Source organism: Castor canadensis, chromosome 8 (assembly GCF_047511655.1).
Source record: "Castor canadensis chromosome 8, mCasCan1.hap1v2, whole genome shotgun sequence".
NCBI lineage: Eukaryota > Metazoa > Chordata > Mammalia > Rodentia > Castoridae > Castor > Castor canadensis.
In genome coordinates, this window is record NC_133393.1 from 44,328,344 (window position 1) to 44,353,099 (window position 24,756).

General features: G+C 48.5%; 1 protein-coding gene and 1 long non-coding RNA gene across 9 annotated transcripts; one reads left to right on the top strand and one right to left on the bottom strand.

Annotated features, from left to right (window-relative positions):
• The first annotated feature begins 1,309 nt into the window (after nucleotides 1–1,309).
• Nucleotides 1,310–23,830, top strand: Tfap2a (transcription factor AP-2 alpha). 8 transcript variants are annotated; one of them, XM_074082917.1, is made up of 9 exons: nucleotides 5,200–5,882; nucleotides 5,970–6,074; nucleotides 10,655–10,712; nucleotides 10,852–11,089; nucleotides 14,134–14,185; nucleotides 16,232–16,463; nucleotides 18,328–18,446; nucleotides 20,251–20,392; nucleotides 22,180–23,830. In XM_074082917.1, the coding sequence occupies exons 2-9, from the start codon at nucleotides 5,981–5,983 to the stop codon at nucleotides 22,466–22,468; spliced, it is 1,224 nt and encodes a 407-aa protein (XP_073939018.1). In that variant the 5' UTR covers nucleotides 5,200–5,882; nucleotides 5,970–5,980; the 3' UTR covers nucleotides 22,469–23,830. The 8 variants fall into 8 exon arrangements, with proteins under 8 accessions (XP_073939021.1, XP_073939020.1, XP_020042960.1 ...); XM_074082920.1 differs by lacking the exons at nucleotides 5,200–5,882; nucleotides 5,970–6,074 and adding an exon at nucleotides 1,310–1,362 and having other exon boundaries at nucleotides 10,655–10,708; XM_074082919.1 differs by lacking the exons at nucleotides 5,200–5,882; nucleotides 5,970–6,074 and adding an exon at nucleotides 1,369–1,516.
• LOC141425697 (uncharacterized) lies at nucleotides 4,681–6,071 on the bottom strand. The gene is made up of 3 exons (XR_012450745.1): nucleotides 5,772–6,071; nucleotides 5,490–5,576; nucleotides 4,681–4,839 (listed from the first exon to the last, which is right to left on the bottom strand). It is a non-coding gene; the product is annotated as an uncharacterized lncRNA (long non-coding RNA).
• Nucleotides 23,831–24,756: the final 926 nt, after the last annotated feature.

The following is a 24,756-nucleotide window of genomic DNA, read 5'->3' on the forward strand; positions in this document are numbered from 1 at the left end:
CTTGTTGAGCAAGGTTTGAAGACATATCCAAGAAAGTTTCCAATCAAGTGGAGATGAAAGCCCACCAGATTAGGGACAACTGAAATGCTGAAGCCACAGATCGGGTGCAAAGCCGTCTGGGCAGGTCCCCCCCACCCTGAGTTGGAAGCTGCAGCGCAGGGTCAGAAAGGAGTTGCTGTGCGGAGCTGACCTTTTACACATATTTGCCTGACATGTCAGAGAAGACAATTTGAAACCAGTTCTTTGTTCGTCTTGAACTCCCTGCGATGGTAACTGGGACTGTCCCAGAAGCCCTAGGCTCAAGCTCGGGACAACCCGATCTCGTGGTCCGCGGGAAAGGGGCTTGGCACTGTCGCTGGGGGAGCACAGCGAGAGGTGAACCTCCTTACCCGCGCCTCCCTCCCCGCCAGGTGTGGTTCCTGACGAAGGTGAGCTCCTCGGGAGCCCCAAATCCTGTGGCTTCTTTTAAAGCTCCCCTCTAATTAGAAGCAACGGTGAAATCCCTTGAGTGATTTTATCTGTCATGGGAAAGAAAACCCCAACCCAAAACCTCAGTTGCCCATCCCAGAGCCACCAACGCCTCATTTTCCCTTTTAAAAGTTTTAAATGGAAAAGATAAAGGGCTGGGACGCATAGGGGCGTGGGGGAGGGGCGAGGAATGGTGAAAGTGGGAATTATATTAAAGTGTTAAATGTACAAGTGTGTAAGAGTGTTGTGTGTATATGCATGTTTGTAAGGTACTTCCCCCCCTTCTGCGGTGGGAGGGGGACTAGATCTATAAGACAGAAATGAAACAGAATCGTGAACGTCTTCACCTACTGAGCAACACTTGATGTGGAATCCAATGCTGCAGCGGCCCCGGGGGTGGCAGACTCAGATCCGTTAATGCGGGCCGTGCCCTCGTGGGAGGGTGAGGAGGTGGGGGCGGAGACCTGATCCCACCACGTGCGTCCAGGTGCACCCAGCCGGTCAGGTCTGGCCCCTTTTCCCGGTCTTGCCCATCCCCCATCCCTCACCCAGGATGGAGACCCCTCCAATCCCAAAGTCCCGAGGGCGGAGGCGGGGGATGGAATGAGCGCTTAGATACCCCCTCTACAACGCGTGCGAAAACACACGCTCACACTCGCGTGGCGCTCAACAAACTCCAGCAGTTAGTCCGCTTTGGTTTCCGGGCCAGGGACTGACCGGGAAAGCGGGTTGGGGCTGTTGGGAAAAGCTGGAGCTGATGGCGAGATTGCCGTGGCTATAAATCCATCACTTCCCAGGACAGCTCGGTGAAGTGCTGGGACTGGGGCTGGCGGAGTGAATTCCTGGGCTAGCGCGCATGCGTCGGCAGGTAGCAACCCAGCTCTTTATGACCAGGTGAGATGTTGGTGAGCAGGTAAAAAAGGAGGATTTGCCTAAGCGATTCCAGGGAGCGGGCCCGGTCGAGCCCTCCAGCCCATGCCCGGCGGGGACCCGTCGCCAGGAGCGTCGAGCTGCGATGTCCATACTTGCCAAAATGGGGGACTGGCAGGTACGGGGGTTTGCCTTGGCTGGGGCTGAGGTGGGCGGGGGTGGAGCGGGGGAGGGGGCCGGGAGGGGGGAGGCGGAGAGGAAGCGCCTTGGCCCAGGGCAGGGGAGTCGTAGGTGAGGCAAGCCTGGCAGCGCCCAAGAGTGCTCCCAGGAGAGAGAGAGAGAGAAGACAGGAAAAACGAGCGAGGCGGCAGCGGCGGCGCTGGGGGAAAAGCGCGCCGCCCTCGGGCCCTGCTCCGGGAAAAGTCCGGCGCACGCTCCACAAGTGGCCCCGGGGTCACTTGTGGTTTGTGCTACCGCCGTTTTCCCCACCCTTCCACCCCCACCCCAAATAGAAACTTGGGTGGATGACTAATTCAGAAAGGGGGGGGAGAGGACGCAGGCCTGGGGTTGCGGTGGTGATGGCTCCGGGTTTGTTGTGCCTTCCGCCTCGCCCTAGACCCCAGGGCTAAGCGTTGAGGTGGGGTTCGAGTGCACCTGTCTCTCTTGGTGTCCCCAGGCTTTGGGGACCTAGGGTATGGGCAGAATGGAAAGGGATCCGGATGGATACTGAAAAGAGTTTGTTCAAAGTTTCGCTATTCACTCATTTGCAGACTGAAGTGGGTTTCAGGGACTTGGGCTACGGATTTTGGGTAAATGGAGGGTGTTGAGGCGAGGAGTCGCGAATTTTCGAACCAGTGCCCGATAAACTTGATGCTGCTAGGCCGCGGGCTCCAGATCCAGCCCTCCATGAGTCACAGATCCCGACTCGGGTCACAGAAGCGTTCGTCCAGGGCTCTCCTTTTCACTTCCAGACATTTTCCCTACGGGAAACTAGGGCGGCCCTAGCCAGGTGGGTTAGGTAGCAGCTTCTCCCTGGCCACCGACTTTATAATCCGGATCGCGGGGCCCCGTTTTTGCCCCAGTCAGGTGAGGCCTGGTGAGTGAGAGGTTATGTGCCTCTGCTGTCCCCCTGGTGGAGCAGTGGGAACCAAATGTCTCGACCTTTCCAAAGAAAAAGTCAAGGCCTTGTTCCTTCTGGGGCAAAGGATTTTTTTTTTCTTGTTTTAGATTTAGGTCATGTAAAGTTCAGAGAAGTCTCATATTCACTACATGCCCTAGAGTTGGGGAGAGGATGGCATTTTTTAAAATTTATTACTTTTATTTATTGAGTGGGTGCTTTTCTACTCCTCTGCCAGTCGAGTCTTACTAAAAATTCTATTCCCCCAGAGCTAGACTGATTTTGTGGTTTAAGGCTGCAAATCACACACCAAACTCAAATCCTGGAATCCACTCCTTTTTCTCCCTATTCCTGTGGGCTCAAGGCCCTCCCTAACTCTCTTTTCTGGTAGCTGAAGACTTGGGGAACGGGGGTGGGGGGGGTTGTTCTTTTATCAAACAGTCTTTGGAGTTTTCTCCTTAAGTTCAGTCAAACTGAGCACCAGCAGAATTTCAAGGTGAGGAGAAGGCACCCACCATCCAGCTTCAGCCTGGGGCTGGTCCTCCAGTGAGTACAACTAAGATTTGGAAGCAGGGAGGTTACTGCTGGGAGAAGAGAGGAAGGAACCCAGGCCTTTCTTCTGAGAGCTCATACTCTGCTTGCTAGAGGCTGGAGGCCTGAATCTGATGTGGGGTGACTGGCTTTGGGGCCCCAAGGGGCAAGTCGGGCACCAGGGTCTCACTGAGCAGTGACAACCAGGGAACATAGGGTCATTCTGGCCCCGGCGTCTCTTTGTCTCTCTGTGTCACAACAGATCCTAGCTCTTCCACAGACACCCTCCCCATATCCCCAGGTCAGTCCTGAATCCTCGGCTCTAACCACAAGCCTGGCGCTGCCGCCCAGGGCACCCAGGGTCCCAGCGGGGCTGCAGTATTGACATGTAATGAAGTAAGTTGTGGTAATGAAGCTCACACAATCACAGCTCGCCGGGCTCCAGGGGCTACCCCGCTCCTCTCCCGGCCTTTCATCAGCGCCCACACAGCGGGCAGCGGCACGGAGCTGGCAGGCCCCAATCTGCACCTCAATGGCGCCCTTGGCGGGAATACAACAACAATTTAGCAGTCCCGGCCCGTGCGGAGCCAGAGATCTTCTGGGCACTGGGCAGCCTGGACAGGCGTGGGGGAAGAGGTGGGATTGGAGAGAGACTGAAAGGCCTTAAACGCCTTCCCCAGCCCAGGAACAGAAGGAAAAGAAAGCGAAACTTAAGAGTTCACTTAAGCACACAGTGGCGAATCTGCGGGGTGTAAAATCCCATGCTCTCAGGCCTAGGAATTGGCCTACAGGTCACAGTGCACAGTGATGCGGCTGCCTCTGGGCGGGTGGCAGAGTAAGCCATACACGGCTCCTGGAGGCCTAGAAACTGAGCCGCTGTGCTGGGCCGACAGCCTTGGGGCAGACCCTCAGGGTCTAGCCCTGGAAGTTGACCATTTTCTGGGCAGAGTAAAGTGCTAAGACTCCAGCCCATTCAGCGAGGCGGACTGTTCAGGTGTGGAAGACAAGTTCCAGGGAATGCCCAGGACTCTTGAGGTCACCCCTCTGGCATTGAATTCCCCTGCCAGCTCTGGCCTATCTTTAGCTTTTGGGAGCCCTCTGGCCTTGCAGAAGGAAAGTGAAGGGAGAATTGCCCTACTTCAGCTTTGGATGGGGGTGGGGTGGGTTCCTGCTCCTTTTGCCTTCCTTCCACCTGTTAGGGAAAGCTTGGATTTGCAACAGCTTCTACCCCCATGCGGGATGGACTGTGGAAATCTGGGAAGCCTGGGAGATTTTAGACAAACAGACCCAGATGAAGCAGAGGTCTCTGGAGCAAGACCTATTGTTGTTGAGAAGTTTGCAAGAAGGACAGATGGAAACTTTTTTTTTTTTTTCTGGAGGACGTGAAGGAAGCTCAGCTGAAGAAATTACTCTGTATTTGAAGTATCACATTAGGTCTTTTTCTTTCCATTCCTTTCTTATTAAAAAAAAATGCTAAAACAGAAAAAAATTGCCTCGGTGGAGCTAGCAGGCCCCTGTGTGGAGACCGAGAGCCTGAACTGGTTCACTTGGACAAGGGGGTGGCTCCCTGGCCTCCAGACTTCACGTCAGCCGGGCACTGCGCCGGCAGAGCGCCCGCGTTAGTAACATCAAATCATAAAGGAACCCTCCCTTCTTTAATTAAAAAGGGTAATCTTGGGAAAACGGGAGCAGATTAGCACAGAGAAGAGTTAGTTCCCAATGATTTATTTTGATGCATGTGTGACACGGTATCTAGATTTGCAGGCGCACACGGGGTCCGCATTTCAGCTCACTCCAGAAAGCTGCTGGCTGTGTGTCTCCATGGGAATTCTGTATTCTTGTCCGTGTTGCACCTAGGAAACATTAGTCCAAACACTATGTTGAATTGTCAGTTGGCCCCAGCTTCATACAAACTAGGAAAATCATTTAACCCCTGGAGCTGTCGAGTAACCTCTTCAGGGTACAACTTTTATTTTACACGCAGCAATTAAGAGATCGCAAACCCCAGCCGAGCAAATGGAGCCGTTTGGCAGAATCTCCAACCTGGGGGAAAGCGCAAAGCTAATAAAACTCCCTAGGCACTGCGGCCCGAGGGGGTAGCTGGCGTGAGCGGAGGCGATCTCTTGTTGGGCAAAAATCCTCGAGTGACTTCGCTGGTCTTGATTTGGTGGTTATTTTTAATTGCGAAAGGGATAATGATTTCTAATAAAATTGGACAGGCCCGAAAGGGCAGCTCGGAGAGTGGCGGCGGCCGGGGTTGGGGTGACAAGCACTAGAAGTGGGTCCCCAGGCGCAGCTGCTCGGACCCTGTGTAGTACCGAGCTTTAATGAAGACTTCTCAGTCGAGTAGGAAGCAGAGAGAGAGGAAAGGGAATGGGACCCCGTTGGGCTCGGGTGGGGGCCGCTGGGACAACAGCGACGTGAAACTCAGGGAAGATTTCGTCGGCTAGCAGGCAGGCGTGCGCTCTGGGAGCAAGTTCGTGGCTTGGAGAGGCCTTTATACCTGGGTCGGAGCGGCAGATTGTGGTACTGGCGAGCAATTGGACTATTGTTGATATGCTAATGAGACGATTAGGCTGTTGGTGAAGAGCTGGAAAAGGGAAAAGTTTCTACCATTAGAGGGAGATCTCCGAGCGCACACGGGAGCTCTTACCCTTCTCTCCTCCTCCTAGCCCTTCTCCTGGCCCTCCTCCTCCTCCTTATCCTCCTCCTCCTCGCCCTCCTCCTCCTCTCGCCCTCCTCCTCCTCCTTTGCTCACCGCCGGCAGCCGGCACTTTGCGCTTACCCAGAGAGTAGCTCCACTTGGGTACGAGGCGGAGAGGGGCAAATCCGTTCACGCCGATCCATGAAAATGCTTTGGAAACTGACGGACAATATCAAGTACGAGGATTGCGAGGTAAGCGCGGCGCCGGCTCAGTCATCCTCTCGGCCACAGTCTCAGAGATCAACCCTCCCTCTCCCTCTCCTCCTCCTCCCTTTGCAGCCAGCTGCGAAATGCGGGTGGGACAAACTTTCACCAGCGCTGCGCCCGCCCCTCCGATTCGCCCGAAGAACGTGGAGGAGAAGCTGGAGAAGGAAGACGTGGAAGGTCCCTTCTTTCATTTCCCTCCTTCGAAGCCAGTGTCCCACTCCCCACCCCACCCCCCGCCTTTTTTTCTGATCACTTTTGGATGTGCCTAAGAGTGGGACAAAGAGAAAGGAGCATGGGTTTTTTAAGCAATTGCTGTCGATTGGGCACGCGTCTATGCGCTCCGCGTGTCTCTTTAAGCAAGATTCTGGGGTCCCAAGTTACCAGGAAGAGAAATGAAAAAGAAAATCCTTTCCCTCTTCAACTTCCTCTCTGATATTAAACATTTTCTCCTTCCTTCATTCCCCTCCTCCTCCTTTTCTTCTTCTTCTTCTTCTTCTTCTTCTTCTTCTTCTTCTTCTTCTTCTTCTTCTTCTTCTTCTTCTTCTTCTTCTTCCTCCTCCTCCTCCTCCTCCTCCCCCTCCTCCTCCTCCTCCTCCTCCTCCTCCTCCTCCTCCTCCTCCTTCCCCTCCTCCTCCTCCTCTTCCTCCTCTTTCTCAAGAAGTTCTGTTCTTACATTTGGAGAAGGGCTCACACACTTTGCTCGGACCTGGGTCGCACCTTCCTGTAAACGGGTTTAGCTTGGGAGCACGCATCCTGGCTGTGGGCCTCACTCCTGAGCCTCTCCATATGAAGAAGTTCTAAGCAGCTTCCCCCGCTGAGCTAGAGCTGGACGCACCCCATGGTGGTGGCTGTGGGGGGAATGCACTATGTCAAGCCCTTTAGCCTCTTTGGGTCCCTGTGCAGCCTCTCCAGCACCCGCCGGCTCCCCGCTGCGCGACCGTGGGAATCTTGGCGAGGCTGTCGACCTCCTCTGGTGCCGCCAGTCCGCCCGGCCCAATGAGCACACCCCTTTGGAACCCATCTTAAAACCAAGGGTCTCCAAGAACCCGGGAGGCTCGAGAACAAACCATCCGCCGGCGGGAGGCACCAGGAATCGGCCTCATCCGGTCTTTACAAACCCCATTGGAATGAGCTGACTCGGGTAGGGGAGAAGGTAGGAATGGGAGACTCGAGATTATCTAAATTAATACGTAGCAGCAAGGGCTTTGCTGTTTTATTTTTCCTCTTTGGCGTTTGGAGCTTGGAATTCAGGCGGAGATGTCTGCGTGCGGTTGCAGCGGCAGGAGTCTTGTCTTCACTTGAAATCAGAAACTGGGTTTATGTGAACGATGTGTCACCAACTCCCTCCTCCCTTTCTGAATACTGTTTTACATCTTTCTCCTTTCACGCTCCCCTTTTCGCCTCCCTACCCCCACCCCTGTAGATGGGGCCACCGGGTGACATCCCACCAGATCCCGGCTCTTCTTTGGGGGTTCCTGTTGCTAGTGGGGAGGGGCGCAGGGACCCCACGTCAGACCAGTCGCTTTGTTTTCGAGGCTGGGGAGGGGTCCTTTTCGAGCAGGTGGGGACAAAACGGAGCCCCTCCGTCTCCTCCTAGGACAATTCATTCTGTAGGGGTCTGGACTGTGTCCCAGGCGGGCACATTTCGGCGGAGGCCGAAACCCAGTTCTAGGTGCGGGCGGCTCTACACGCCGAAGGGATCGGGAGGGGGAGGGCGAGAGATGAACTTGCACCCCCAGAGGGATTCCGTGGGGGAGGGGGGTGCGTGTGAATGTATTGTGAGAGAAACGAGAGGGAGAGGAGAATAAAGTCGAGGCTGTTTCAGCAACTTTGGTGACGGCGGGCTAGCGCTGGAGCGAGTAGTTCGGGTTTCTGAGCCGGCTTGGGGCTGTCTGATTATTCCGGGGCTCTGCAGGGACACGCAAAAGGCGAGGTGCCGCTTGTTCTGACAACCGGGCGGGCAGACTGGCAGCCGCGGAGCGCGGGGAGAGCTAGCCTTGTCATCTGGGGGGGCGTCGGGCGGGAGTGGCCCAGCCAGTCCGACGAGTTTGTGCCGGAGCCCTTGCCAGCGGCGCCCGAGCTGGGCCGCTTCGCGTCTGTGCGCGCCCGGGGCCGCGTCCTGGCTCCGGCTCTCGGAACCCTGGACTGGGAGAGCCGAGGGCGGAGCTGCAGCGACCGCGGAGCGCACGGCGCCGGCGCCCAAGGGAAGCACGGGAGGAGGCAGAGGAAAGGGCCCTTGAGGCGGGCGGGCCGGTCCCCGGCGGGGCACTGGGTTATGGAGGAGCCGCGCGGCAGCGGGCAGCCGAGTCCAGAGTCCCAGGCCCCGCTGCGGAGCAGGGAAGCCCGCGGCCGGAGAGGACCGGGAAGCGCCTCCGGATCGGAGAACCGGATGAACGCCGGGACGCGGTCTCTGTCAGCTCCGGCCCGCTACGCGCGACCCCCGCCACATCCCGAGGTCTGCCCAGCCTTTTAGGTCTGATTGTCCTCAGGCTTCCTCTCCCCTCCCCCTCCCCCGCGGCCTCCCCCTCCGTGAGCTCCGGCTCAGCCCCCTCCTCCTCCCTCTCTCCCTCCCTCCCTCTTTCCCTCCCTTCGTCCTCTTGGGCTCTTCCTCCTTCCCTCCCTCCCCTCTCCCCACTCGGAGCTCCTCTCCCTCGCCCACACTTTCTTTCTCACACACGCACGCAGACACATTCTCCCTCTCTGCGCTCTCTCCCTCGGTCTCCCTCTTTCTCTTTCACTTTTGCATGCCCTGCAACCTTTTAAAATGTTGCCCCTTCCCTGTGATTCGCCAGACGCCGCGCCGCGGCCCCCCGCGCGCTCGCCCGCTCCCTCTCTCGCCCGCTTTTTGTCTCTCGCGCTCCCTCTCCCCACCTCCGATTTGCTACACTGAGACTCCCGTCAATGGACTGCATTGAGAGCCGGCTCCGGCGCGAGTTGCCTCTCCGCTTCACGCTCGATTTCCAGGCATTCTTCCCTTATTAAGTATTCGTGTAATATTAATAGTCATGAATATCTGCTATTAGGAGGCTCCAGGAACGCTGCCCAGCGCGGTTATTAGAAGCTCAAGTGAAGCCGCCGCTAAGAAAAGAGGGGGAGACACGGATTAAGAAACACGCACGCACGCGCGCGCACACACACACACACACACACACACACTTTTGCCTGTTTTTGGTTTTTTTTCTTTTCTTTCATTTTTTTAAAAAAAGAACTTTGACTCATAACCGATCTCGGCAGGATAGAGACCGTGGGTTCGACCAGCTGAAGGCGCCGAGCGAATCGGTGGTTCAAGTTCGGATGGATCCGAGCGGGGCTCCGGCGCTCGCAGGAGCGTCCGCGCCTTGACTGGAGTCCTGGGTGGCGCGGGGCTCTCGGCGCCTTTTGTGTGGGGCGCGCTCGGGCGGCTGGGCAGCCGTGTGCTCCAGGCTTGCTTGGTTTTTTTTTTTTTTTTCCACCCTGACTCGTTATCCCAGACTCTTCGCAGATGTTAGTTCACAGTTTTTCAGCTATGGTGAGTCCCCCCCATGCCCCTCCATCCCTGTTTCCTTAGGAATTGTGCTCTGGGAACCTGGTGCCGAGAAGCTGTCCGAAACCTCGGGCTTCCCGGCCAGGTTTCCTTCAAGACACCCCCTTCCATTTGCACTCATTCCCCCCTCCCGCCCTTTCCTCTTTTCTTTCGCTCTTTTCCACCCCTACATCGAATGCTTTGCTACCACCCCCGCCCCCGCTGGACCTTGTCGCGCACGCAGACTTAGCCCGCAGCTGCTTTCCAAAGCGAGTTTCTCGCCGCGTTCATCTTTATTTCCTTGCGTCTTCACTTGTTCCCGAGGTGTTCTCAACATTTGATGCTTAGTCTGTCTTCAGGAAAAACGCTGCTCGGTGTGCCCCCTACACTCGGGGCCAGTCGCTGAACCTCCGAGGGTTCGCATTCCCCCGGAATCAACTCTCGGCTTGTTTTGCAAGCGAATTGCAATAGAGAAACATAAAGTCAGGCGTTCCTTCTGCCCTTTGGGGCTAGGGTGGAAGGGGCGGGGGCCTCCGCCCCGGGGTGCACCTCTCTCTTTTAAACCCAATAAGACTGAATCCTTCAATTTTAAACCTTGGCTTGCAGTCTCCTTCTCCCCATTCAAATCATAAATCGACCCTGTCGAGAAAAAGGCTTCTAACCGAGAAAGCGGAAAAGATAGACCCCCGATACTACAGTTAAAAACCTGCTTTAAGCTGGTAATTTAAATGTGTGCTTTCGTTACAGTCTCTGTGCGAAATGTTTCTATTTAAATAGGCATGAAATGGCAATAGGCCTTTGAAGGTTTATGATTTTTTCCCTCCAAATAAATGGAAGAGAGTAAACAATAACGCAGTGGCTGACAGGTTCAAATACGGGAGAAAGCAAAAGGCCGTTTCTGCTGTTTAATATTAAGTAGGAGTTTTAATTTTGCTTAATGGAGGTTTCATGCTGCAATTTAACGGATGTATTCCAGGAGACCCTTTACTAGTTTCCTCCTCCTTTGAAAGAAACACCTAAGGGACACCTTGTGTCCCTTATTTGAACAATCTCATTCCTTTGCGTTTTGGGAAGGGCCTGTTTGACTTTTGGAGGTATTTTCCGAAATGAATAACTTAGAGCTGATTTTTTTTTCCGGCTGCCTGCTGAAAGGAAAGGGTGATTTCCCACACAGGCTTGCAGAGTGGATTTAGTAGGGACAGTCGTACTCGCCTCTTGATTTCTTGTTCTTTCCCTTTCCTCTCCTCTCTTCCAGGACCGTCACGACGGCACCAGCAACGGGACGGCACGGTTGCCCCAGCTGGGCACTGTAGGTCAATCTCCCTACACGAGCGCCCCGCCGCTGTCCCACACCCCTAATGCCGACTTTCAGCCCCCCTACTTCCCCCCGCCCTACCAGCCTATCTACCCCCAGTCGCAAGATCCTTACTCCCACGTCAACGACCCCTACAGCCTGAACCCCCTGCACGCCCAGCCGCAGCCGCAGCATCCGGGCTGGCCCGGCCAGAGGCAGAGCCAGGAGTCTGGGCTCCTGCACACGCACCGGGGGCTGCCCCACCAGCTGTCGGGCCTGGATCCTCGAAGGGACTACCGGCGGCACGAGGACCTCTTGCACGGCCCACACGGGCTCGGCTCCGGACTCGGAGACCTCCCGATCCACTCCTTACCTCATGCCATCGAGGATGTCCCGGTAAGAGGCCGCGCGGCCGGCCGCTCGGGAGGGAACGCGAACCCCTACTCACCTAGCCTCAGAGAAGATTCTGGGAACGTACGGCCAGAGCACCCGGGTTTCCTTTATAAAACGTTTATTTGTGTGTGTGTGTGTGTGTGTGTGTGTGTGTGTGTGTGTGTGTGCTTTGAGGACCCAATACCCAACTGAATTAAAAAACTAAAAGTCATAGAGAGTTCTGCTCCCTGAACAATGGTTCCTGGAGCTCCCTCAAACAATACCACCATTACCATCTCCACCAACACAGAAATAAATCAGACCAATGTCACCATGAACCATCTCTTACCCTCTCGACCACAGTAAACTGTTTTCGATTGCGAGAGAATCTAATTCCACCGCTGAGTCTGGCGCGGGGATTTCTCCCTGCTCTTGGGAAAGATGTTTAATTTAACCAGGAGCTCTCATCAAATGGCCTCATAATGTAAAAGAAAGTGTGAAAGACATACTGAGAAGATCGTTTTAACCGGACTTTATAAGCATTAGTGAAACCTAAAAGTTATGTATACTCGATCCTGATTAAAGAAAAGTCAGTAGCAATTCAAGCAGAGCGACATTAAAATGCAGCCCTCTTCTCTTCCTAGGGGTGCTAAGTGGTGACCTCATAAATCATTAGCTAGGTTCCCAACCTGCTCCACTCCATATTAAATTAAATGTTTTGAGACTATTGGGTAATACATTGAGTTCCAATATTGTTATCAATAAATGCAGTTTAAAATGATTTCTAAATAAGCATGGCATTAGCACATTTACTGTTTACAATGTAAACCAGGCAATTGATAATTTGAAAATACTTTCTAAAATTAAATTTAAACCAGCATATCTTTTTCAATTGTATGTATTTATGGTTTCCTTGTAACCTTCCTGAAATGGAATTAGAGCAAGCCAATCATTTTATTAAGGCTGTAAAGTCTTCTGTTAAAACTGCTTTTCTTTGGAAAGGAAATGTATCTAGATGTGATTTTTGCTAAAATGCTATTCCAAATTACTTCATCAAATACAGCAGCAGTATGTCCGTTGACAGTTTAATGATTACTGCATTAGATTGTGAGGAAATGGTCACATGAACTTACCTGCTTGCATGATGGATTTTAAACATTATTTCAGTTCTATAGGAGAATAGAAAATGTACTACATCTCTCATTTGGCCCAGTTAATCACTGAAATTTGTTGGTTATGTTTAGCAGCCTTGCATGGAAAACAGTAGTAAGGCTTAGTAAGCATTGTGTATTCATATTTGCATGATTTTAGAAAGTGATACTTACAGTGCATATTTCAGGAAGTAAAGTGAGTGGGTAATAATTTATAAAAGAGCAGTTTTAAAAAGAACTGGAAGTTGAGATCATTTTAGTTCCCTTTCCCAAAGAGTCTCTGAATCCTTTTCTTTGCCTGTTGTTTGGAAATACTTGAATTGCAAGCTAATGTTGTAAGCTTTTGGAGCTACTATGAATTACAATTGCTCTACTTTGCAAAAATTTCAGGTGGCTGGTGGGAATTCATAATACCTGTAGGTTCTCTTTGTGGTGAAATTGGTCAGGAGGAGAAATTAAGCAAAAGATCAACTAAAAGCAAAGAAATCCAGTTGCTGCTTTCCCTCTCCCTCCCCCATCTTTTAAGGAAAAAAAAAATCTTTCAAAGGAATTTGGGTCAGGAAAAGGGCTGTTTTCAACCTTCCCACTTTTGCAACAGTTAACCTTTACTAAGAATGACTGGTAAATATTTAAGAAAATCAAATTGATGGTGAAAATTATTTAACCATTAATATCTCAGTGGGGTTTTAAACTTAACAGTCTCCCCTGTATGGACAAGGTCTAGAAATAACACAAATAAAAGTATTATGCCACACTACATTTACTTTATGGGTTTAGGGTGCATGCATAAAGGGATCATATTTCCCCATATAGTTAAAACACAAGAACTGCAGCAGTAGTCATTTCTGAACATTTCTCAATTTAATTATACTTAAATCCAGAAGCACTTTAGGCAAGTTACAAATGAGAGCATTGAGTATAATAAAACCTGTAATAAAGCAACTTAGTACCATCCACCCGGAATCATTGCGATCAAGCACAATTAACAGGAGCATAAATCCAAGATAGAATGGAAAAATGTTCGAATCAGTATTATTGTTGGACAAAGACTAGAGAAGGAAGTAATAGTTTTTAAATGGTAATGCCTGTGTTTGGTAACGATTGCGAAATCTTCTATCTCAGCAGCCCTGGTGCTAATTTGTAAACACAGCCAGACATTATATTGCCTGTCAGTTTCTGCATTAGAAAACATGATTTCATTTTACTTTCTAATCACGTTTTGACTCTAGCACACACGTATACCCATCCATCTGTAAAAAAAAAAAAAAAAAAGAGAGAGAGAGAGAGAGAGAGAAACCATACCAATGGGAAATCTGCTGTTGGACAACAGGAAAGCAACCTCAAAGGTTTTTTGCTTTTGATCATTGTCACATTCCTGTCATATCTAGTGTAGGCAGTAGTATTGCTAGCTTTCCATAGGTAAAGGTGTGTGTTTGCTTTTTATTACATTCCCTAAACAGTTTCCGACACTCTGCTGTTACTCCCGCCCCTCTTCATTCCTTTTGTGTTTCTCTGGCTTTGGCTGCCTGAACGCTGGAATCACCAAAAAAGTCCAGAGCTGCTGAGGTGCCAAACTAAAGCTGGGTGCATTTCTAAAGGTTGAACTGACTGTGAGAAAGATAGGGTTCTCCAAAACTTGATTTAATTTCCAAAGAAAGTTTTATTCCCTATCCCACCCCCTTCAAAGGTGGATTATTTGCTGGGGGAGGAGAAATTGGCCATGGGTGTGCAGTGAAACCTCTTGACTTGAAAAGCTCCAAATTCCAATAAGCTAAGCTGAGATGTTTATATATAAATGTCATTATGAGGGAGGGGGAATTTCGATTGTACACCTTCCCCTCCCCCACCTTACAGGGAATATTCATTTCCTTTTGTTTTGATTACACACTTACATCCATGTGTATCCTTTTGTTGCAGCATGTAGAAGACCCGGGTATTAACATCCCAGATCAAACTGTAATTAAGAAAGGTAAGCCATTTCCTTCTGCATTCCAAGCATGTCCTTACAGGCAGCGTGCTATTTAAAAGAACTTGCATAGCTGTATTTATTTTTTTCAAATAGGATTTCCTAAAGGCTCAGAATTAGCAAATAGATAGGCCTAGAAGAGCATGCTTAAATAATCGGCTTTCAATATCTTGGTAGTGGCAACAGGCTAGCTTTGTTCTGATTCATAATTTAACCATTTAATTTAATGATATTTGGACAGACATATAAAATGTGCAATAGTTGAGCTGATTTGGAAGAGGCATCTTAATTTTGAAATGGTTTAATAGTTTAGTTAATTCATTGTGTGGAGCTAAGGCCATGAAGGTTAAGAAGTGTATCATGCTAAAATAGACAAATACTTTTAATATTAATGTAAGGATTGATAATGAGAAGTACTAGTCAAAAGAAAAAAAAGCTTTCCTGTTCTCCTATTTAGTTTCTTGATAGCTGCTTGAGTTTTAAAGGTTTTTAAACTTTGTGAGTTGGGTTAACAAAAATTTTGCTTTGGTTAAAATTAGCACCTTGAAGATGGCAAGACTATTAGTATATTTGTTTGGAGCAGAAATTGTTAGAAAAGTGTTAAGTGATTTGAACTGATTTGTAATTTATATTGTGTTTAGTGAGTAGAAATAAAGTTTCCTGGCTAAAATGCTATTCGCTCTCGGTAGCAGCTTTTTTTTTTTTTTTTTGGTTATGGTGGCAATGTTACATTTCAGGATTGTAGGCACCACCAGAGGATGATGCTATATAAAACTGTTCTCATTTCTAACCCCAATCAGTATATTGTTCGCTAGTTTAAAGTTTCGTTTTTGCATCTGTGAAGTCTTTGTCACGTCAAATTAGATGTGCAAGGGATAAATCTTAAGAGATGCTCTTTCCAAGTCGACATGATAATTGGCTCTTTTATTAGTAATCTCTCAAGAGTTCGTTTAACTCCTATTGTCTCTATTAGCCTCCCCAGAGCTATTAATGTCACAAGTGATCTATCCAAAACCTAGAGCCCCCCCACCTCCCCATACGGCTAGAATATCCCCATTAAAGAACGCATGAGGAGCTGTGTGATGAGAATGTGCATATTATTATATGTCTCCATGTGGAATTTAAAAATACAAATGCACACTGTACTTAAGCGGGTGTGCATGTATCTGAATTACACTGGTGTTGAGAAAACCAATCCATTAAGTACACTTTCTTCTTGCTCTTGATTTTTTTTCTAACAATGGTGGGCTCAACAATGAATAGCTTATGGTTTTAACTAGGAGGAATACTGTATATCCTAAAGGCGCTTAAGCAGAGAGAGAGGCTGCTAAGTATTTGCTCAACAAAAGGACACACAGCTAGTGTTCCACAGGCCTGTTCTCCCCCCTTACCCCGCCAAGTTCAAAACTGGGTTTAGAATGGATCTTCAAAATCTTGAGTTTTTCAAAATGGAACCTAAGAAAGGGTCTATTGATCAAAAGGACGGTGGTGTGCGACAACAGAATCCACCACTTCCCAGCTAAGTGCCTTCACTGGAATGCTCATTTACTGGCTGCTTGAGCCATCTAAACTGTCGGCTGGTTTTAATAATCGGTATGTGAAGCAATTTCTACCCGACACCAAACCCTTCTGCCCACGATACACCTAACTTGCCCCTGGTTTGCAAATGAGACCTTGTCCCCAGCCCCTTAACCATGCTCCTGCACCTTGCTTGGGCTTCCCTCCGCTCGGCAAAGGGGTCGCGATTTCACCGCCCATTGCGACACAGCGCCCTTTCGGAGAAGAGGAAAGGGTCGGGGAGAAGTGCAAACAGGACTGGCGCCCAGGGACAGGGGCTGGACCCCGAGGATGTGCCTGGGGCAGGGAATGGGGAGGGAGGTGGGAAAAGTGCTAAAAAGAGCTACAGAACTTCAGGAGTGGATGGGAAGAAAAGCGGGTGTTGCGGCCAAGTCTGGGAACCCAACCGTACCCGGGGCAAGAAGCCTGGTCGGCCAGATTTTGGGGAGGGATACTCGACACCCATACGCAGCTCCCTGTCTCTCTCCGCAGGCCCCGTGTCCCTGTCCAAGTCCAACAGCAACGCCGTCTCAGCCATCCCTATTAACAAGGACAACCTCTTCGGCGGCGTAGTGAACCCCAACGAAGTCTTCTGTTCAGTTCCGGGTCGCCTCTCGCTCCTCAGCTCCACCTCGAAGTACAAGGTCACGGTGGCGGAAGTGCAGCGGCGCCTCTCACCGCCGGAGTGTCTCAACGCGTCGCTGCTAGGCGGAGTGCTCCGGAGGTGAGGCCCGGCGCGGCACCGCCCGCCCCGCCCCACGGCCGGGGACACACTGCGCCTGCGCCGGGGTGGCGGCGGCGACGCACACGGGCTTCGCGCCACGGCCCTCCCTTCGCGGGAAAAGAAAGGGGCGGGGAGAAGAGTGCGGAGCCGGTTGGGTGGGATTTGGGGGCGGGGCGAGGCGGCGCGCGTGTCTGCGCTCTGCACCGCCCTTTCTGACGCGCGCGCACGCGCGCCCGGGTGCCGGGGTCTGGCGCGCGCCCTGCCCGCCGCCGCGCTCTCGCCGTACTCTGCGCCCCTCCCCCTCCCTCTGCGCGCACGCGCAGCTCGCTATGCTGCTGGCTCAGTCCCGTCCGCCGCAGCGGCGGGGCGCCGTGCAGCCGCCTCTGCGTTCCTCGCGAACACCTTGCAAACCCAAGGAAAACTTCTTAAGGCTTCTTGCTCTGCCTTGCTACCCCGTAGGCCATCCCTTGAATAGGGTTTTAAAAGAAAGGCTTTTAACTAAAGAGGATTGTTTCCTCTCGAGTCCGCACGCCCCCCGCGCCTCGTATTGTCACCCCTCGCCTGCGTTTGATGGTTGTGGTTTAACGTGACTTGTGCCAGGCAGCTTGCGAGGCACGTGTCGTGCGTCCGTGCGATTGCTACCAATGAGTGTCTCCGTGAACACGCGTGGCCAGGGTCTCCCCGCATCCCTGCGGGTCGGGATGAGTATTTCGTGTATAGATCTTATTAGGGTCAGCTTGCGAAGCTTGTCTTGTCTCCCCTCTGAGCAGAGCAGGTTTCTCCCAGCTGAGGGCTTTCACCCCCCCGGGATCTCACCCCACATTGTGAGTTGTGGGGCGTGTGTTGTAGTTACCCGAGTAATATGTTTATTGTTCTCCTGAATAAGAGTAAGAACTTCATTGTTTGGCCTTATTCATTTATGCATTTATGGACCCGCAGTTCAGCTCTGGTGGGTATATCCCATACAAAATCTTGTAAGAGTGGCTTCGAGGGTTTTAACATTCGCGATTCTCATCTTTACTCCCTCCTTCACAGTCACTTTGCTTTCCTTTGTAATCTTTCACTGACACAGATCTTTTCTCTGCCCTCTGCTTTTTCCTTCCCTGCCCCCACTCCCAATATTGGAGACTGTTTACCTAGGGGAGTATAATCTAATCCACACAATTAAAGAGCACTTGAGTAGGGAATAAAATCTGAAATTAATTAATTTGCTGTTTTATTTAAACAATTTATCTTAACCACTTTCTGATTATGGGATTCTATTTAGACATCTATTTAGAACGGCCTCCGTTGTCTCTGAAATCAAAGAAATTTTTAAAGGCCGATATCAGCTTTTGACATTTCCAGTTACATTGGTGACATGGCATGTAAACAGTTGGTGAAATGAATTTCCCATTGGGGCCAAAGCCAAAGCAGGAAACATGAGAGTGATGATAACTTTGGTTACTCTGCACAACCTAACAGTGGATCTTGAAAAGACAATTTAAAGACCCCATTGGGATTTGTGTGATTGTAACAACAGGGAAAATATACAGTAATCAGTTGAACTCAAGAATACCTCAATCTCCACAGATCAGAGCTGTGTTTGTTTGTGGTTCTTTTAGAGAGTTGGGAACTCAACACCTTCCAACCTGCCACACTAGTTGCAATTGTAACAACACAGGGGGTGCTTTCTAGTTTAATAGGCCAACTATCTCCCACGATCTTGCTATTTCTTCCTAAGCTTCCCTCATATGAATGTTTTGGGGCCACACATCTCAATTGTTTAAAAGCATATTTTAGGAAGTTTTCAAAATGAATTCAGTGTGATACAGAGCAATCTAGTGTTTTTTGAATGCCTATTTCACATGTGTTTATGAAACAGGGCGAAGTCTAAAAATGGAGGAAGATCTTTAAGAGAAAAACTGGACAAAATAGGATTAAATCTGCCAGCAGGGAGACGTAAAGCTGCCAACGTTACCCTGCTTACATCACTAGTGGAGGGTAAGCAAATCCACTTGCTAACTTGCAGGGAACTGCCTTCTGGGAAAATGCATGATATTTAGTGGCCAGATTTCTGGGTTATTGTGTTATCAGTTGGGCAGTCTTCTCTTTCTACATAACATAGCTGGAAGTGAACAGAATTCTCGCATGCCAAAAAACTATTTGCATACACTTCTATCCTTCTTCTGCTCTACCACAAAATTACACCTCCCGAGCTCCATTCTGACCTAACAATGCACAACTTTAAGAACTGCACATTCTCCAAGTTCCTGTCTCCTTTAAAGGACTCAGCAGTAAATCACTTAAGTTATTCTGACATCTGCGTTTGAGAAATGCGTGACCATTACTTCCTGAATTAATTTGGGAATCTTTGACCTGCATCCTGATTTAAGACCGTCCTGAAAGCTCAGGGTTATATGCCCTTGTAGGGTTTTGTTTTCCAAACAAATGCTCCCTTATCTCTTGTTTAATTGTGCTTCTCTTCTGGAGGGGAAGAAAGTGAGCAATTTTAGACCATGGATTGCTTAGATATTAAAAGGAAAAAAATTTATGCACTGCAAAAAGTTTCACATGCACACTACTCAAAGCCAACTCCCTGCTTTAAATAAAACAGTGGCCAGAATCCATTCACACTCCTGCCTAAGTTTTTCTGATACTACATGACTTAAAATTGGGTGTGCTGAAATGAATATATAGCTCTCTTACATTTTTCTTTGTGTCTCATTCTAATAGGGAAAAAAAAAAGATACTGGTAGTTTATTACCAGGCAAATTCAAGCTTAACATTCATATTTAAAAAAGACATTTTATCTTATTTACATCTTGTATTTGAGGAGATATGTATTACAACTAAATCCCAAGTTCTAACTTTGTAAATTACTTTTTAAAAAAGTCTAAATGATGTTTTTGAGGAGTCCTCTGATTTCCACTTGTTCATGGTGTTAATAATGTAATTAAAAAAAAAAAACACTTCCAGCAATTGTTTGGTGCCAGAATTTCAACTACAGTAGTATTATATTAAAATAATGACAGTATGTAGAGAAATCACTATTCCTACCACCTAAAGAATTATACGCCTTGAAAACGGAGGTGGAGGCTGAGGGGTAGCCTCTGAGTTGATCTGGGTCTGGAGGCTGAGTGCTGTAGCAGGGAGCAGTTTCTGGAGAACTGTTATTGTTTGTGATCCGCTCCATTTTATGGAAACAAGCTCTGCGGAGAGGTCTTTGATGCTCTAATTGGCGCATGCGTTCTTCCGGAGCTGGAGCTAATGGCAGGAAGCCCTGCAGTAAAAACCAACTGGTTCAGGAAATTAAAACCAAAGATTCGAAAATCAACAACACAGACAGACTCAGTGGAATGACCCTCAAATCCTCTTGGTTAATCGGTTTGGATGAACAGATAATTATACGTGATCAAGTTAAAATGTAAACCCTCAGCTGTTCCCTTGCAGACAAGCCCAAGGAGTAATTAAGAATATCATTTATGAATGTGTTGATAGGTGTGAGGTTGGAATACAAGATCCATTTTAAAGAAGTTGGGGGAAATGTCAGTCAGGGCAGAGGTAGGTGGGTGAAAGTCTTATTTTCAAATCATCTTGGCCTTGTAGGACAAGTGGCCATTTTTACTGAAAAATGCACCCACTAGATCCTATAGAAAAGGACATCAAATGCCTATAGTGAGAAGGCAAGGAGTTTGTGTTTCCTTCAACTTCTGGGTTAAGAAAATAAGGGAGTTGGGAGTGGAGAGGAAGTTCTGATTCCAGCTCTTTTCATTCTCTTGCCCTCCGTCCTCTTACCTCTTGCCAGGAGAAGCCGTCCACCTAGCCAGGGACTTTGGGTACGTGTGTGAAACCGAATTTCCTGCCAAAGCAGTAGCTGAATTTCTCAACCGACAACATTCCGATCCCAATGAGCAAGTGACAAGAAAAAACATGCTCCTGGCTACAAAGTAAGGCATTTACCTCTGTGGGGTCTCACTGTCAAGAGAAACAAAAATTGCTTTTGGCTCTCCCTTTTTTCTTCTTTTCCTTGTTAATCAGCTTTGTTGTTATAAACACTGAAGTTATAGCACAAAGTTACAGATGATAGTCTATGTGAAAGGAGAAATACAGGTGGAATGGTTAATATGGTTCCCATATTTTCCCTCTTGTCTGTCCCACCTCATTTATGGGGGTGAGGTGTAGTAAGGGTTTGATTGAAGATGAATATGGATTTGTTTCAGAAAGACCAGAATGAAATCCTCAAAGGGGTACCAGGCTTGACTATGTCAGTTTTGGTCTCCTTTCAACATGTTCTCCAAGAGCAAAGATTAAGCAGGGGCTTGGAAAATGTGCAAGCCAGAAGCTGTCCTAGTTTCAACCCTAATCCCTTGCTCTATTTCTTTTCTTCCCTTCCCTTCTCTTCCCTCCTGGAAAGTGCCACAACATACACACACACACACACACAGACACACACACACAGACACACACACACACAGACACACACACACACACAGACACACACACAGACACACACACACACACAGAGTTTTAGCCTACAGGCAAGATGTCAAATAGGTTTCAAAATGGCCCAAGTTATATTCCCATCGGTGCCTGGGCAGAATAGGCTTCTCCAGGTGGTGTGTGAAAAGAAAATGACTGTTTTGATATGTTTTCTGGAAATTAAAAGGCTTGTTTGGAAGCCCTTAATTATCAAAAGTTGATGTCACAGAAGGGCACGGTATCCAAGGGTAGAAGCTGAGGCCTTGGGCCTGTTTCTGACCTGCGGATATCAGCTGGCCTTGGTGAAGGGAGCCAGCCACTGCTCCTCCTTCTTTCCCTCCCAGTGTCAGGCTGCAGCTACCTCAGGAATTCTCTGCTAGTCCTGCCTCCAGGCTCAGGGACAGAGCTTCCAGGGTACTGGCCTCATCTGCCTGAATTTCTGACTTTGCAAGACTCTTTCTGAAATTTCAACTTTTCCTCTTCCCTTCACTACCTGAGCATATCCCTAGTCACAATTTCCCTGGAGAATTTTTATTTTTTAGGGGTTGGGATGGAAAATTGAAATGTTTTTTTCTTCCTACAAAAACCACCTGAATTATTTCCAACTATCAGGTTTTTGTGCTTTTTTTTTTTTTAAACAAAATAATCCCCAAGCAAAGTTTTGCCTTTCTGCCCAGATTTTAACCTGACTTGATTTGAAAATGAATGAGAGGAGACTTCAGTTTCACAAACTGTTGCTGATCTCTCTCAGGCAGCAGGGAAGAGGGTCTGATGAAATTCTGATATTTGGGAAAGGAAGGCTGATAGTTGTATCAAGATACTTCTGTTCTAAACTTTTCTGTTTTTGTCTATTCAATGTATGAAATGCTCTATGGGACTTGGATGTTTGGTCTGAGTGAGAAATGTGGAGATAGAAGTTAGTTGCGTCTGACGGTGTGTGTGTGTGTGTGTGTGTGTGTGTGTGTGTGTGTGTGTGTGTGTGTGTGTGAGAGAGAGAGAGAGAGAGAGAGAGAGAGAGAGAGAGAGAGAGAGAGAGAGGGAGGGATTTGTGAAGAAAGGTACAGAAAGCCTTTAAGGCAGGTTTAGTGGATACTGAGTGGTGACAGGGCCTCACCAGGAGATTTAGGGCTGTGGCCTTGGTCGTGCCAGGTGCACTGGATGGGCAGAGGCCCGATCAGGGGACAGAGGTTTCTTTTTGCTGCTGGTGCTGCTCAAATGGAGTCTCACTTCTCCCTCCGCTCCTCCCGTGCTGTAGACAGATATGCAAAGAGTTCACCGACCTGCTGGCCCAGGACCGATCTCCCCTGGGGAACTCGCGGCCCAACCCCATCCTGGAGCCCGGCATCCAGAGCTGCTTGACTCACTTCAACCTCATCTCCCACGGCTTCGGCAGCCCGGCAGTGTGCGCCGCGGTCACGGCCCTGCAGAACTATCTCACCGAGGCCCTCAAGGCCATGGACAAAATGTACCTCAGCAACAACCCCAACAGCCACACGGACAACAGCGCCAAAAGCAGTGACAAAGAAGAGAAACACAGAAAGTGAGGCTCTTCTCCCGCCCCGCCCCCGCCCGCCTCACCAGCCCTCAGGCGCCCCGGCCCCTCCCCACCCGGCAGGTGACAGCTCCGGGACCAGCCACCCTTACTGCTGCTGCTACTACTGCGCGCTGCGCCGCCGCCCTGCGACCCCCGAGTTCTCGGGACTGCTCTCTCCACTGCCAGGGGGGCAGCCGCTGCCCACGCAGCCCCCTGCCTCAACTTCCCCATCAGCACCAACACCACCCCTTTGCCCTCAAGTGGAGCCTAAGAGAGAACAGAACAGGCTGTGAGGCCAGCAAAGAAAAGTTCTGTCGAGTTTGTGAAACTTTTTTTTTTAACCAACAAATCAACAAACAACAAACATTTAAAACTTTTTTTTTCTAAAAAAAAAAATGGACATAAAAATAAAAAAAAATTATATGAGCTTCATGGGACTGAATCACCACCTTCCCTTACACACTTCGGTTCAGATTGTAGCCATACTTTAAAAAAAAAAAAGGCAAAGAGCATAATGACATTTTTATCAGTATTGTGAATAAACTTGAGCACAAATCCACGAAGTTCCATGTCTGTCTTCAGTTGTTGAAGTTTTTCCTCTGCAAGGTAAAGCCACCAACTTGAACTTTCTCTGGCAACACGATTCACAGTTATATAAGGGAATCAGTGTTCACGTCTCTGTATATATTTATTTATGTGTAATTTAATGGGATTTGTAAATATGGTGAGTCTGTTTTAAGCCTTTTTTTTTTTTATTTATCTGGTGATCTCGTTTACCTCTTGTTTAGTGGGTTTTGAATCTTCCCTATTAGTTCTTCATGTGGTTCATGGTACTTATTTAGAAATCCAAGGTTTGGGGAATATTTTTTTTCCTCTGGAATTCATGAATTTAGCCCTCTTGTAGCATGCTAAAGGCGACAATGAAACAGCTGAACAAATAAAAAAGGTAAAATAAAATTTTATATATAATTAGTATTCCATTTAGCTCTTCGTTGAACTGAAAGAAAAAAGTGAAACTGGATCCTGGACAGATTTTAAACCTTGAGTGGTTTGATCACCCTTATATGTATTGTGGGGAGAAAAAAAGAGTTTATTTTATTCCACTGTCCTCCCTTAAAAAGCATCATTTGAGCAATAAATGAATATTGTCTTTAAACCAAGGGTTAGGGATTTTTCCTCTTTCTTTCTCTCCCTCTCTTTTTGTTCAAAGAACTTCAAACATTTGGGACCACCTGGTATTCTGTATTTTCACTGGCCATATTGGAAGCAGTTCTAGTTGTATTGTATTGAGTTGTGCTGGCAGTAGTTTCCATGCCTGTCAATGTATCATAGTCCTTTGTTGCCCAGATAAATAAATATTTGATACGCTTTATGTCGATTTTTTTTTATTCAGTGGCTGTCTTTACCCAGGCGTATTTTTGTTCTTGGCAGTATTTTTTATTCAGTATGGTTACAGTAATTGAGTTTAACTCTCCCTTGGCAATTGCTCCTTGCAATAAGCAGCTGAACCCATTGTTTCCCTCAAGTATAATAAAAACTTACTTTCAACTTGGAGTTCAGAGCAGGGTATCATTTAGATATTCCACTGAGTCTGTATTCAGACAAATGACACAATAAAACCCAATGTATTCTTTTGGATAAAAGATTGTTTGTACTGCTAAAGGAATGACATACTATCTTTTCCTTACCAGAAGCATTAATTTTATTATTAAAAATAAAATTTTATTTTATTTATGTTGACCCTTTAGGTTTTCATTTGCGTTTTGGAAAGCCAATATAAAACCTTCAGAACCCAACATTTAGGATGATGAAGATAATGGAGAATGGAAGAACAGAAGGACACCCCCACCCCATAACTACTCTGGAATCTCAGAAGATAACTGAAATTCAAATTATTAGTTAGCACAAAGGAAATTCCCACTTCAACCTTCACTTCTCTACAAGCTTCTCTAGCTAAGACATGTCAATACACCAAGACTAGCTCTGCTTTTCTGGGAAGAGAAAGGAACAGTGACAGAAATATATATGGAACAGAGAAAGAGAGGGCAAATTGTCTCTCAATTATTTTAATATTTTATCTAGAGATGAATTGACTGCTATTCTTAAGTAGCTCTGGAGGAAGCAGAGGGGAGTCGGAAAACGTGTAGGGCCCTGGGATCTTTTCTACTGGTCCTCTGAATGCAGGTCCACTCTTTCTATCTCCACAGAGCTCCTCCTAGGACCTTTTAGAAATACAAAACCGACTCTGAGGTGGGTGGGGGGAGGGAGGAGGAGGGCTGTGAAGCCTGCCCATACAGA

Bases quoted from the DNA above. Each gene is read 5' to 3' on its own strand.
- Tfap2a (XM_074082915.1), top strand. From the start codon at position 8,173: ATGGAGGAGCCGCGCGGCAGCGGGCAGCCGAGTCCAGAGTCCCAGGCC. The intron at 11,090-14,133 runs GTAAGAGGCCGC...CTTTTGTTGCAG, and splicing joins ATGCCATCGAGGATGTCCCG to CATGTAGAAGACCCGGGTAT. The intron at 18,447-20,250 runs GTAAGCAAATCC...ACCTCTTGCCAG, and splicing joins GCTTACATCACTAGTGGAGG to GAGAAGCCGTCCACCTAGCC.